We start from the raw sequence: 13,730 nt of genomic DNA on the forward strand, positions 1-13,730 counted from the left end.
TCCTCATCAATCTGTCCTCATCGTTCCATCTCTGTCTGTTCTCACCTCTGTCTCAGTCTGTCCGTCCTCACCTCTCTTGCGGCGCTGGTTGTTCTTGATCAGCTGGGCCTTGATTTTCCCAGCGTGTTGTCGTGATTGGTGTCTCAGGTGGTGGTGAACTGGTGACAGGGACAACTCAGCACTCTCTTCACCATCTTCTCACTAGGCCTGGGAAACAGACCCAGGAGTCTCTAAGACGAGTGTCCAGGTGTGTTCCTGTCATACCTCTCTGCGGAGCAGCAGCAGCAGACAGGACATGGCCTCCGGGTGTTCTAGGAACACAAAGACAAGAGTCAGAGGACTGATCAGACTGAAGGTCAGGGACCCTTTCCTGGACACCACTCACCTTTATATTTAAGGTGCTGCAGGATGGGGATGATGGTCTCCAGGGGGACGCTGTGAGCCAGAACAGCTGCCAGGTGTTGTACTGCTCGAAGCTCTCCCAGTCTAGAGACTAAACTGTGGACACACAAAGAAGAAGACACAAGGACAGGTGGACACATGAAGAAGACGCGGATGTTGAGCACAAAGTCCTTTCTGAACATCCCCAGGCTCCCCATCATCATGTGACACATCACCTCCTTCAGCTGCAACACCGAGAGACCTGCTTACTGAACACAACCTGGATCAGAACCAGAGTCAAGGTTCTGCAGAGGTGAGTCCTGATCAGCTGTTACCTGTGTGAGGTCACAGCATGGCGGTGATGGTGGGATGAGGTTTCATGGAGTGATGCATCACAAGGACGGCCGTTTTTAACGATACCACTATCGATACATTATTTGGTGACGGTTATTTGGAAAGACCAGACCCAACGGGCATGAGGTAGGACTGCACGGCATGAGGAAAATATTCAATGTGCGATAACATTGTTATATAGAGATGATATATGACTTCCAATAAATAAACATGTTGAAGTGTCCATAGTAACTGCGTGGTTGTTTTAAAATTATTTATAGGGATTAGACTTTAATATTTTAAATACAACTAAAAATGTAATTTTCCAGTAAAGAAATATGCAATTCCACATAATTTTGGAACATTATTACCACATCTGTGAACAACAATTAGAGTAAGATGTTAATGGAACTACACCCAAAAACCTACACTTGCTAAATAAGTCTACATACAGTAATGAGCATTGGATAAGACACATGCCTTTGGTGAGACCTGCGTTCGATTTCAATTGTGACACATGCATCAATGTGTCCCTGAGCAGACACCTAACTTATAGTTGTTCCAGAGGCGTGCCTCCTTTAGCATATATAGCAATTGTAAGTTGCTTTGGATAAAAGTATGAGTTAAATGACTAAATGTATTTAGTATACAAGTGGAATACACAGGATTCATTTTACTGGCCCCACCTCCATTTCAGCGCTAAGGCCTGCTGACTTTGCTTGGTGTGTATAAGGCAAATGCTGCAGCATTACATTAAACTAACTTACACCAAAACTCGAGAAGCAGAGATAAAAGAACCAGTAAAGTTGCAGCTTATCAATAACAGTTACCAACATTACAATCTTTAATAATTTAGCCCTGGGGCTCATTTAATACCAATCCCTAAACATAAGTTTGTCAATACCACCACCTATAGCAATGTTTCTTTAACTTAACATTACTGAGACAAGACTGTCAATTTTACATTTACTCATTTGGTAGACGCTTTTATCCAAAACAACTTAATGTTAGCTTCTCAATTAATGGCACATTTAAGCTAGCCATCAACTCGGTCACTTTAGCCCTTCGGAATTCTGTTTAAAGATAAAACCAGCCAGCTGGAGTTTATAGTGAACATCAATATCAAGTTATTCTACAACACTGTTTCTGTTAAAATACAAAACAGTGGATTAATAAGCAGGAGAGACTTACCACAGTCCAAATAAATGACGGGACATTCCATATGCGACGTCGACTCTCGTTTTACTTTCACAAAGCGCGTGTTGCCGCTTATATATAGATATATGACAATCCACGTGACCGATGACGTCAGAACTTTCCACGTCATTAAATCTTGGCGCCAACTGATGCTGAAATATGAAGGGGGCGTGGCGTGAGCGAGGGTGCGACCATAGGGCGCGACTGGAGGACCTTGACGTCACCATTGGATCTAGGCTGAATTCAGCGACAAAATGTAGCAGAACATATATTTTAAAGGGAAACGGTAGTTCCTTGTACACACAGTCGTGTATGCAAGCACGCTGATTTTTACTGCATTTTTAACCGCAGCTGTGTTAACAAATGTGTTGCTGCTGATTCGGTAACACCTCTGACATGCCCACCAAACGGGAAGCCCGTTGCCCAATGTTGATTGAAAAACTGTTAATTAATTACTAATTTACAAAGTTAGAGAGAACCCAGCTTTCTTTGCAGTGCTCTGAAAATGTTTTTTCTGTTCTGTGACTTTATTTTATAACCATACACTGGGATAACCGGAGGCAGTATGTGCAGGCAGTTTGCCGCATTCCTGTTATGCTAACGTTAACTAATGTAACATATCACCAGTGGCTGAAACCTTTCCAGACAGTCGTCAACACACAAAAGTTCTGTTTTCAGGCGCAGTAATGTTAACAGAAAGGCTAACGTTAATGTTACTTGAAGTTAGCTTGCTAACACAATGAGGTAGCGTTCATGTTCACTTTGCACTGAAATGCTGTAACTTATATCTTACTTTAGTCCTGAAACGTTACTGTGGAGAAGGTCAAGCTCTGCCTTCATATAAGTTAACAAGCGGTTTCTGAACGCAGTGTTTGTAGTAAGATGTATGGTTCCTTAAAAAAGTAAAAGTAAAAAATATTCATAATGTGGAACATAGAGCCCAGTTTCACTGATATAGTTTAAATATGATATGAAAACACCTCCAGTTGGGAGATTTTCAAGTCAGATCAGTTGGAACTGTGTAATTATTAAGTAATGATAATAATAATAATCTTTATTTGTAGAGCACTTTTCAAAAACAAGTTACAAAGTGCTTTAACAAGTGTAAAGACAATAATACCCAAGAGACAATAATACAAAAACAATACAAGATGAAAGCAAGAAAACATTGAAAAGACTGAAATACAGATAAATATAAAATTAGTAAAATACAATAAAAATAAAAGGGATAAAATAAAATCAAATAAGATCGGGAAAGGCTCTCCTATAAAAGTATGTTTTAAGAAGGGACTTAAAAGAGTTCACTGACTCAGCCGACCTGATTTCCTCGGGCAGGCTGTTCCAGAGCCTCGGGGCCCTGACAGCAAACGCTTTAGTCCCCTTTAGTCCCCTTTAGTTTTCAGTCGAGACTCTGGAACAGATAGCAGACCTCTGCCCGAGGATCTCAAGGTACGTGCTGGTGTGTATGGGACTAAAAGGTCAGAAATATAACAAGGCGAGAGGCCATGAAGAGCTTTAAAAGTGATCAATAGAATTTTAAAGTCAATTCTAAAACATACTGGGAGCCAGTGTAATGAAGCTAAAATAGGAGTAATGTGGTCATATTTCTTTGTTCTGGTTAAAAGCCTGGCAGCTGAGTTCTGGACAGTCTGGAGTCGATCAATAGATTTTTGGGTTAAACAGGTGAAAAGGCTGTTGCAATAATCCAGGCATGATGAGATGAAGGCGTGTAAAATGGTCTCGGTGTCTTTAAAAGTTAACATAAATCAAATTTTTGCTATATTTCTAAGTTGATAAAAACATGATTGAACAAGCTTTGTGGTGTGCTGCTCGAAATTTAAATTACTATCAAACCAAACACCAAGGTTCTTTGCCACAGGCTTAATGTGATTTACTAGGGAACCAGCAGATGGCAGTATTTGATTTGCCATCTGCTGGGACCCGATGACCAGGATTTCTGTTTTGTCTGAGTTCAGCTGGAGGAAATTATTTGACATCCATTTTTTAACTTCACAAAGGCAGTTGTTAAGTGAACTCAGCATTCCAGGGTCTGTGGATCTGACGGGCAAGTACATTTGTGTGTCATCATCAGCATAAATATGAAAAGAAATGCCATGTTTATGGATAATATGTCCAAGGGGAAGCAGATACAAGGAAAACAAAATGGGTCCTAAGACCGACCCCTGAGGCACACCATATTTAACTGGACAGAACAAGGAGACATAGTTGTTTACAGACACGCAAAACTTCCTATTTGACAGGTAGGATGAAAACCATTCTAGGTCAAAAGCAGCGCTAAGGTCCAGGAGTACCAGGACTGAGCACATACCTTCATCAGCAGACATTAAAAGGTCACTGGTGACTTTAAGCAGGGCAGTCTCAGTGCTGTGGTACTTCCTGAAACCAGACTGAAACTTTTCAAATATTTTGTTATTTTCCAGCACAGTGAGCAGCTGTTTGGACACAATTCTTTCTAGAATCTTTGCAATAAAAGGCAGTTTTGAAATTGGTCTAAAATTATGTGGGAGGGAGGGATCTAAACCAGGTTTCTTTAAAAGTGGGTTCACGCAAGCCGTTTTAAAATAATCAGGGACACAACCAGTAGATAGGGAGCTGTTGAAAACAGAGATCAAATGGGGCCCAACAGAATCTATTACTTTCAGTAAAAACTTTGTAGGTATTACATCAAGTGGGCTGGAGGACACTCTCATTTGTGATACTGTTTTTAAAAGCTCAGACAAGTCGATGTGATAAAACTCATTAAAACTCTCTTGTTGCTGGTGAGAAACCTCTGAGTAAGAGGCCGCGGGGGTAATAGAGGCTCTGATTGACACCACCTTATTGGTAAAATAAGATAAAAACAATTCACAGTCATCATTACTTCCAGCTGAGGCACAAGGAGGGGTTGGGTTTACCAGCTGATCCACAGTCTTAAACAGAAACCTGGGATTGTGTTTATGTGTAGTAATGAGTTCAGAAAAATAGTGTGTTCTCGCATCCTTAACCAAGTTATTGTATTTAATTGATAAATCCTTCAGACTGAGGTAATGGACTTGGAGACTGGATTTTTTCCATCTGCGCTCTGCTTTCCTGCATTCCCTTTTTAGGCTGCGAATGCTGTCATTTATCCAGGGTTGCTTACTAGCTTTAGACGTAGGCCTAACCTTTAGAGGAGCAGTAATATTTAGTGACGACAAGCAGATATGATTGATGTGATCGACCAGATTGTTGGTGTTGGAATCAGACAGGTGTTGGCTTTGGCTCTAAAAGAATGCGCAAAACTTTGAAACACTTTGTTCATTAAAGAAGCGGGAACACACGGAGCTTGGTGAGGCGGCATGAGTAACAGGCGAATCACAGCTAAAAACAATACATCTGTGGTCAGACATGGTCATGTCCACTAATTCCACAGAGGAAATGCTGACACCCAGGGTAAAAACCAAGTCCAGTGTATGACCACGGTTATGTGTTTGCCCTTTGACATGTTGTTTGAAGTTAAAAGAAGTGGTTATATTTAAAAAGTCAGTTGCATTAACATTGGTGGGGTCATCAACATGAATATTAAAATCGCCACAAAGAACAATTCTGTCATAACAATTCTATTATAAGTATGTATGATAAGTATTTAATATGTTTATATTAAACTTATATCTGTTGTAATCTGTCCTCTCAAGTGTACCTGAGTGCTGTTTCCTCGAGCTTCAAAGACATTTTGGTAGGATGTATCCTGAAATAGTGTTGATGCATGGCTGAATGTTTCATTTTATATTACATCACATATAATATTCAATTTATCACTGAACATTATCATTTTTTATGATGGGAGGATTTATTGCAGAAATGTTGGCTTAGACTCCATTAAATTAGCTAGATGTACCAAATAAACTGGTAACTAAGTCTTAAAGACTAAATATCACATATTTCATGTCCATATCACATGTTTGTGAGACGTGTTTACATGGCCTTTATTTTGTAAACTAATAAAAAGTTGGTGTTCATATATTTGTGTGCCCATTAAGGACTGTAGAGAGTGCTGCTGAAGGAATGTCATCATGCCTATAATTACCTGACTTGCGAAAGCAGCTCTGATATTGGTGAGTCAGATAAATTATAAAATATTGTATTTTTTAAGAAAATCAGCATTTGAAAATGTTCTTGTTGACTGGGCTCATGGGAAATCTTTATATTGTTTGTTATATTTGCTCTCGCAGGATCAAACAGAGTATTGAGTGGCACTACAGCTATCCAAGGTGTGTTATGCATTAGCATATTTCTGCATCAAACTGTTGATGCTTGTGCGAATCTCCACATCCCAAAATTGAAAACTGAATACCAACCCAATGAAGGAATAGTCAAATATTTGGGTCCAGCCCTACTGCACTGGCTTCCAAATCTCTTCTATTGTCATGTTTAAGGTTATAGTTAGCTTCTATTTCTCACCCATTGTTTGAGTCACTGTGTTTGTTTAAATTTGACCTGTCTTTTAGTAGTTGCAGCTGGATGGATTTGTTGTTATTGCTATCAATATTATTATTATTTTAGAATTACATTGGTAGAACTGTTACACTTTATGGCTTGATGTGCTGTAAAAATATTTGTATAATAAGGGACACGTGAGATGCCATCCGACCCTCCGTGGCCTCCCAGTGAACCTGCTATCGGATGACTGACGTCTTCAAAACCTGCAATGTAAGTACTCAGTGTACTCACAGAAATGTCAATATCAACGACAAGTAATATGAAATGTAAATGTAATGAAATGTACTATGGAAAACCAACATGAATACCTCATCCAGCAACGGACAGGTTTAAAGAGATGAAAGGATAGGTTTGTGTTTTTTTGTAGTCTCAAAACAATGCTAAAATATGATATGTACAGTGAAAAGGTTATTGTTGGCTATGAGCATCCCCCTTCATAGGCATGGCCAAATTGTTAAAAATTAGGGACAAATCCACTCTTTTCCTTTCATGAAAAAATGTTTCCCAAACCTCCCAAGACCTGGGCTTTGATTCTGTGTGTATTTATATTAATAGCATTGTGAACAGGGCATACTTTTAGGGAAAAATTAGTATGTGCACCCAATGTGTAACAAAGAAGAAACCGACATCAGAACATGTCTGGCGAGCGACCCTAGAAGGCACAGGCATGTGCCCACTACTGAGGACAAATTACGACTAAGTTGAGCAGAATCGAGTATATGGTGCATGGACACAGGATTTTAGGAGGCTAAGTTTAGTTGAAGCTAAATAAGGCTTAAGCAGTCTAGTTAAAAAATTAAATGGATATTGTTGTTAGGTCATTGTGTTGGTTTACTGTTGGAAGGAAGTATCCCACTGCTGCAGCTCAGCAAATAAACACACAAAGACTAACTTCTAAAAAATACTTACGATATGTTTTGTGGCTTGTCTAAGTCAGACTGCTGAAGTATCTTAACTGTTTCTAATAAACTTTAGAATTTTGTCCTCATTCTCTTACAGTTGAATCAGATTAAGAAAGCGTTATAGAGTCAGTATAGACAGAAGGAATCATAACAGCCACCAGTAACTCTTCTGGTGCATGCTCATCTCTAACCGATGAGCATGCAGTGCTAACTTTCTTTTATAATAGCAGGACACTTTACCCCTAGTTGCTCTAGGGGCGTACGACCTCTGACATATATAGCTATAGCTAACTCATGTACAAACTCCTGAAAGCACTTTTGAACTGGCCAATCAGGCCAGCTGTGACGAGGTCCACAAGATGAGGTATGCACGCACTCACACACACACTGACGGGTGACATCATTGCGGCGGCTGATAATATCACTTCCTCCTCCTGCAGGTTCAGCGACCTGTTCGCCCGGGTCGAGGAGTACGAGGATTCCCAGACCAAGCCTCCCAAGTCCCACCGTAAGGCTCCGGCCTCCTCGCCTCGCTCCCGGAAAGGAGCGGTTCTGCCCAACAACAACGAGGAGGAGAGCGCCTCCAGCAGCGTCTCAGTACGTAGCCCCACCTCCACCTGCTCCTCTGTGTGAGGACAACCTGAATCTGCGTCTTGTTCTTTGATTGGTCCATTTCAAATCCACAACGGAAAATTTCATATTTAATGTGTCTGATTTGTGAAACCAGAAAGCAGCTTTGTGTCTTCACCAAGCAGGAACCTCCAGGTTTGAAAAAGGGAAGCCTCAAACCTGCATTCTCTCTAACAGCGAGCACTGGGGCGACTCCACTGGATCGAATAGAAGTGTATGAGAAAATGTGGCTACTTCTCAGCTGATTTATTACCTCAGTAAACACTTTCCTAATAAATTTAGTCTTCTTCAACACAGCATCAGCATCATTTAGTAAATTATGGTCCCATTTAGAGGAAAATAGACCAGAAAGCAGGTGAGGCTTTAGGTCATTACTTTCTATAATGTAACTAAAAGACGTTCTGTTAGCTTCCTGCTCAGCTTCCAGTCTGAAGGGGAGATGTTTGTTAACCTGCTTCACTTCTCCAGCCGTTTGGGAACAACAGACTTTTTTTGGTCTGGAGAAGCTTAAGCATTTATTACCTGACACACCGACACCGTACTTTTACTGCCAGAATATTTTTCTCCTCTGAGATTCACTGTCACTTTCTGTCACTCGGACAATCAAACACACAGAGACCTCCAGATTAAAGGAGCTACTCTGATAACAGCACCTCAGGTAGACGTCCTGCAGGGTTTCCACGGGGTCTTACATTGAAAAAGTTTGTGTTCTAGGTTTTAAATAATTTTAAACGGGTATTTATTTTCCAGCGTCCATGTAACGCCACCTGTAATGCTCATTGAAATGGCCCCGCAGCGCTCAAGAATGTTTTTTCCTCCCATGGTGGTGTAGTTCTTTCTGTCGCTGGTCCAAATATAATTTGCTGTATTACGACTACAAAGACCAGCAGGCAGCTTTCGTGTTATTGCTGCAAATCTTTCGGATTGTACCACAGATATAAAACGGATTTATTTCTTCAGCTATGGGGAAGTGCAAACTGATCGGTTCTTGGATGGAAAAACAGATCTTAGGGCTTAAAGCCAGTTTCTAGCAAAGTATTAGAAGCCTACTGTTGCTGCTTAATGAATGAGCGCCACTATTAAAATTTCACACGATCATTAATGATTAGCAGTTTGCTACGGTAACACTCAACGCATGGCTGCCTCCCTCTCCTCATTCTTCAAATGACGAGCGAATGTAAAAGAGAGAGTGGCAGAAAGTGACGGTGAAAGTTAGCGGAGGATAAGATCAGTGTTAATAGTGTGTGATAGTTAAATTAAAAAGAGAGGACGGTGTTTACTACGGAGAAGCTGACGTTAGTAACATTAAAGCAAATTAGGGATGCAAACTAACGTTAGTCCTTTTAAACTAATGAGGAGATTATTCTTTTGTAATAATTTTGTAATAATACAGAAGGGAGGTGGTTCTCATGTTGCCTATTATTTGTTAATTTCTACAAATGTATAAAGCAGTAAATTAAGAAACAAAAGGCAAATATGAGCTGTCCTATCTGTAATGATTCTGAGGTCATGTGTTTTCCTGCCATTATAACAGCTTGTTGCTGCGCAATGAATGTAAAATCATTGTGGAGAGCATCAAAACTAACCAAATGAATTTTCCAGATCTAATGGTTATAATTCAACCCCAGTAGACTTATTTTAGCAAGTCAGCTTTTGGGGTGTAGTTTATTCCAAATCTGGTCTACAGTAGATTGTCCTACTTATTCACAGATGTGATAATAACAATGTTCCAAAATTATGTGGAATTGCATATTTCTTTATTGGAAAACATAATTTTCTTGGGGGAGGACCCCCAATCCCCCTCACAAAAATACCATCTTAATTTTTACATTATACCGCCCTGTGAAAGCATGTTTTGATCTCCATGGACATTATTTCTATTTTTACTTGTAAATGTACCTGCTTTGCACCTGTCTTGACTTCTCCCTGCACTCACTCACACACACCTTTACCTCTGGTCTCTCACTGCCAACACACCGGCTTTCCCTGCTTCTCTCTGTATCCCTGTCTGCTCCCCTGAGTTCATACATTAGCAGTAGGTTATGTTTTATAAAATCACAGAAAAGACACAGAACTCTTTTATTTATTGTTTTTCCTCCCCCACCGCTGATCCATTTTTCACGTCAGCAGGTCCACCACATGCCAGCTTGTTAATTACTTAGCTTATCAATGTCATCGTCCATCCCGGTGTTCATTGTTGACATTGTCCGATGCAAATATTTGTAGACATCACTCAACCTAATTTGAATACATTGATTTACTCTGCAAGTTATTTTGTGACTGCATTTCCTTTGTGCGTTTCTTTTTTTAAGTCGTGATATAGGTCTTAATTTCATTCATAATGGTCTTTAAAAAGTCTTAAGAAGTCTTAAATTTCACCAGGTGAAACCTGCAGAAACCCTGATATTTTTCCATTACCTCGTCTACCTGACTTAACAATTTGCATAGTGTGGGACTAAGTATTTTAAACAATCTTTATTAGCTACTTTATTTGCTTATGATTCCATAAAAACTCCACCTTAAGTTCCTTTTATATTATTTAAGAAAAAGTGCTGCTGATGGAATAAAATTATGCAGTCGCTTTTTCCACATAAGACAATAAATAAGTAGTAAAAGGACATTTTATTTAGCTCAAGATTCAAGTTATTATCACTTAACACCAAAAAAATCTCATTAAGAATCTGGAAATAGAGAATGAAAACAAATTGATTTTCAAAATTGTTGCTGGTTAATTATCTGATCACGCCTTCAGTTACTTTGTCTATTCAGCTTTATGCAAGATGTGTCTGTTAAATGTAGAAATGACGGGAAGATGTTGTGAGAAGATTACACACTAAAGAGAACTTGAATTGTAATAATGGAGTTGTATTTTTATTTTGGAGGACTACTATCTGAAAATGGGCATTTTGAAATTTTAAGTTTACTAGTAGTAATTTTGTTGAGTGAGTTTCCATTAGTATTGAGTCAAGCATAATACATTTTTGAGGACATTTCCCTCAGAGTATAAGCTGGCACAATTACATTTATTGAGTAAAGAATAAGTGGAATTTAATTTTAATAAGCATCAGTGAATCAATGTAATTAGTATGCCTTAAATGAAAGGTTTATTATTATTACCACTAAAAAAGTTTGAGGTAAACAGTTTGCACAAATATTTTGAGTATTCTGAACTTATTCGGGTTTACAGTGTATAAAGGAATGTTTCAACTGTGAAGGAATAATTACTATGACACAGGATTCCTCGGGTCATTATAGGGTCAATTGCTGAGCTAAAGTAAGCCAAAGGTGACAACAGGTACTATCCAAAAAAGAGGAAGGTCAGACTTTGTTTCTCCTCTTTGCCTCCTTGTCAACTGATTAATGCTGCTTTCTTGATAATGATGCACTGTTATTCATTTGTTAGGTAACCCATGGCCGATATTATCTATTTTTCATAAGTTTTTTAAGTTTCATTACAGACAGACTCCATCCACACTAAAACAATATGATCTCCTCCACACCAGCATTTTAGCTGTGTATCAGAGTTGATCTCCGTCTATATTAAAATGACTGAAAACGCACATGTAGTGGTCGTTCACGTACATGGGCATGCACATGCCGGTGTAAACATGAAGCAGATGGTCTATTCCGTAGTTACAGAAGATTTGGCAAAAGAATAAAGTAATGGAGACTAAGAATCACCAGATTTTATTTTGCATGGACGAATAACGAGCTGAAACGGTTACTGAATGTAACATAGGAGTTTAAAGCGACGCAAAATAGACTGGGAGTTGTTGCAAAGTAACAACGGCATGCACAGTACAAGTGTAGGATATGTGTGTTATTGCATGGTACAAAATATTTTAATAAAAATACCAAATCAAAAACTTGGCAGTAGCGTCAGCTGTTTCTGCTTTGACTTATAAGACCCAATCACAGAGCCAAACGTGAGTGTCTGCGTCATCGTTTTAAATGTACTCTGTTTTTGCCCGTGCACTAAAACTACCAGTTTTAAAACGAAAAACGGGGTCAACAGTTTATAAACTTCTCCGTTTTAGATCTTCATTTTCGCCGTTTTAGTCTTGACGGGAGGTTCAAACATAGCAAAAGGTCTCTGTTTTGACGCACGATGTGTCTTGATTTGAACCAATAACTAATGCTCTTCACACATAGATGTGAACGATGAACTTATCTGGACACATTTTTGTAGGTGTAAGAAGGAAAATACCCAGATACGAAGTATTCTTCAGATTTGATGTTGGCATTCCATGTGTTCACACATTGTATACTGGCACTGTATCTCCTCCGCCCGCTCAGTAAACCATCCAAGTCTTCATCAGTCTCCAAAACATTTCATTTCACCTGAACCTGGCTCAGTGTATGGTTCGTTCTTTGATTATTTCGTTTCAAAACTAAATCAGAAAAAACAAAAAACTCTTTTTGGTTTTTCCATTTTAAAACCAAAATGCTCCAGGGGCGTGCAATCTGACCATCTGTTGTTTTCTGTTTAAACAAAGGAGCTGTGTGAAACAAAAAGTCAATATTACATATTAAGCTATTTATTTTATTTTAGAGACTATAGTCTAAGGCTGTTTTTTCAAGTCGCATCTCCTATCAACTATGGCAAATATGATTGTAGAAGTGAGCACTATAGGCCTATTATAGCCACATACGAAAAACTAAATGAGAATATACTTGTTTTGCAAGATTGCGTCAAGTGGAGGAGCCGCTCAAAATTCTCCAATTTCTAGATTAAGTACGTCAGCATCAAGGAAGCATTTTGTTTTGGGGATCTGACGCAGCTGGTAACCTCTACGATCTAATCCTTAATCACTTTCTAACCATCTCCAATGGTTAGCTTAGCATAAAGACTGAAAACATAAGGAAGCAGCTGGCCTTGCTTTGTCCAAACTGTCAAAATCTGCTTAAGCTCACTAATCAACATGTTACATGATGTTTAATTTGTACAAAAACCAAAGTGAAAAAACAAGCACTTATGTTTGTGGTATTAGAGCTTTGAAGATCTGAATACCCTGACATACGATTTTAAGCTCAGGAAAAGCAAGTATAAGTAGACCTTTAGTTGAGATTGTTTGGTCAGCTGCTGTTTCCAAGGTCAAGAATATGAACTGCCCAGTTCCCATATTAAGATCAGAGCTAGATTCAAAAGTGGCAGAATTTTTTTAATCAACACATTAGGCTATACATTTGTTTGATATATTGTTGCCACTGAACACAAGCATCATCAAATGTGCTGATTTTGAATTTTCTCAGATAAACAGAAGGATTAGTTGTTACTTAGGTTGAGAAAATTCGCCTAGCTCTGAATCTAAATACACTTTTTACAAACCGGAGGATTGTCTGAAAAAATGCACATTCAAAGCGCTCATAAAAACTTGACGTTCTGTTGTGGTGGCAGCCGGCTGATGCTGAGGTCCTGTTTATCCTTTTTTCTTGATTCGTTTCCCTTGTGTTTTGGCCTGCCTCTCTGTGTCTCCCTCTCTCTCTCGCTGCCTGAGCCCAGCTGACGATCCACACCTGCACTCGTCAGCCACCTCCTCTGCCTGCCACACCTGCCGCAATCAACTCCATCCCTGCCAGTATTTCAAAACATTATTTAATCCACACAATCTCTGCTTGATCGTCGTTGCACCTGACCTGGTGCCACTACTTGCCTCAAGCCTTTTTTGCTACATTTCTGTTCCTGTTCTGTTTTCCCTGCTATAACCTGTCTGTCTGCCTTTCCCCAGGTCCACTCACCTCCGTCAAGTCAGCAGCTTCCACGGTACTCTCTCAGCTCCCCCTCGTGCCTCTCAGTCAGCCTGCCAC

The 13,730-nt window shown here is 39.4% G+C and overlaps 1 protein-coding gene across 1 annotated transcript in view; it reads left to right on the forward strand.

Moving 5' to 3' along the window:
- Positions 1-7,658: 7,658 nt before the first annotated feature.
- Positions 7,659-13,730, forward strand: part of LOC119882465 — a 10,524-nt gene continuing 4,452 nt past the window's right edge. Inside the window, exons 1-2 of the mRNA XM_038692507.1 lie at positions 7,659-7,889; positions 13,652-13,725. Coding sequence (XP_038548435.1) covers positions 7,659-7,889; positions 13,652-13,725 — 305 coding nt within the window. The remainder of the gene's footprint in view (positions 7,890-13,651; positions 13,726-13,730) is intronic.

This window comes from Micropterus salmoides, unplaced genomic scaffold (genome assembly GCF_014851395.1).
Source record: "Micropterus salmoides isolate LMB-PRFRI ecotype aquatic unplaced genomic scaffold, ASM1485139v1 Ms_hic_scaffold_3, whole genome shotgun sequence".
NCBI lineage: Eukaryota > Metazoa > Chordata > Actinopteri > Centrarchiformes > Centrarchidae > Micropterus > Micropterus salmoides.